General features: G+C 45.6%; 1 protein-coding gene across 3 annotated transcripts in view; it reads right to left on the bottom strand.

The window, feature by feature from the left end:
• The window catches only part of psda (pleckstrin and Sec7 domain containing a), a 36,287-nt gene extending 35,424 nt beyond the window's left edge, over positions 1–863 (bottom strand). The window contains exon 1 of one of the 3 annotated variants that reach the window (XM_078931467.1): positions 507–863. Coding sequence is in view for 1 of the 3 variants with exons in the window: in XM_078931466.1 (XP_078787592.1) it covers positions 52–150 (99 nt within the window). In the remaining 2 variants the exon portion in view is untranslated. Of the gene's footprint in view, positions 1–51; positions 311–506 lie in introns of those variants that run through there. The other 2 variants (XM_078931468.1, XM_078931466.1) reach the window with 2 other exon arrangements.
• Positions 864–1,291: the final 428 nt, after the last annotated feature.

Raw genomic sequence — 1,291 nt, 5'->3', positions numbered from 1 at the left:
CCGCCATCATCCCCGGACACAGCCTTGACCTTAAGCGGACAGACCCCCCACCTCCTCCTCCTCCCAGCTCTCCTCCGAGCAGCGGTCGGATCTCCTTTCGGAATGAGCGTTCTTTAACTTTAACCTGGAAGCTTCCGCCTCTTCCTGCATAATTCATCGGTCTGTGGGGTGATGAGTGCCCGTTTACTAGCCCGCCACGTTAATCTTTAACCAAGCGGTTCTTTTTTTCTCTCTCTCTTTAAAATGTCCACTTCTTTTCAAGAAAGCCGCGGTACCGCCGGCGGCCCTCATCAGGGTGTTTCGCAGCTCCGGAAAGCTCGAGGGCTGGAAAAGTAGACCGTTAGCGGGAAAAGCTCCCGTTTACCGGACTCACTAACGCGCGTGCCGAGTAACTCCTGGTATTTTTTTTGCAGAAGCAGAAAGACTCACCCCGGAGTGTTTCGTCACTCAGGCGAGTGCGCGTAGTGATCTCAAGCTTTAATCTGATGGTTCTTTCGGTCACTCACCTCTGGTGAAGCAGGCTGCAACGGCTTCAGTTCAGCGGCTCTCACACACGGGACACAGCACCGCGGCGGCGCCTTGGACTACGGCCCCCGCCCGGTCCATCTGACGGTAACGGGCGGACCGGCGGCCGCGGTTAAGGCTGTTCAAATGGGCCTTAAATTTGGGTTCTGTTCCGGTTCACTCCGGTTCTGCGGGTGTTTAAAAAAAATCCTTTTAGAGTTTAATTTGAATTTCCCAAGAGGCTGTTTGGCATCTGTCTTCCACGGCGCCTTGAACTTCCGCATCGTTTATGTGAGGTCATAGTCACGTAAGGTTACGTCAGAACGCGCGAGGACTGAAACAGAAACTGGTTTCTTAGGGTGTTTCTCTATGGAAGGCCATTTTTAACATTTAAAAGCTAGACCGGATGTGCGATAGTTTCTCGACTCACTTTGCGTTGTCTTAGTACGTGGACGATAAAACACTGACATCTATTGACCAAATTTAATTTGATTTTATTTGGAAAAATCGTATTCATTATTATATTAAAATATTTTATTAAAATCTGTTTTAATGCACTTGTACGAGAATGGAGGATTTAACTTTCTTGATTTTACAACCCTAGATAATACATTTTAAATAAACTGGATCAAATATTACCTAAAAAACCCTACTTCAATAAATTTGGAATATATTTCCACATGTTTTGTATTCAGTATTTTTAAATATCATTTTCTTCTCCTTTGCCATTACAATGTTGATAAAATACCAGCTAAACAACAGCATTCCACAAACAAACTCTTCTTGG

This window comes from Oryzias latipes, chromosome 15 (assembly GCF_053564925.1).
Source record: "Oryzias latipes strain Hd-rR chromosome 15, Olatipes_Hd-rR_3.1".
In the NCBI taxonomy this organism is placed as follows: Eukaryota; Metazoa; Chordata; class Actinopteri; order Beloniformes; family Adrianichthyidae; genus Oryzias; species Oryzias latipes.
Note: the sequence above shows the minus strand (reverse complement) of the source record. Positions and strands in the feature narration are given on the sequence as shown.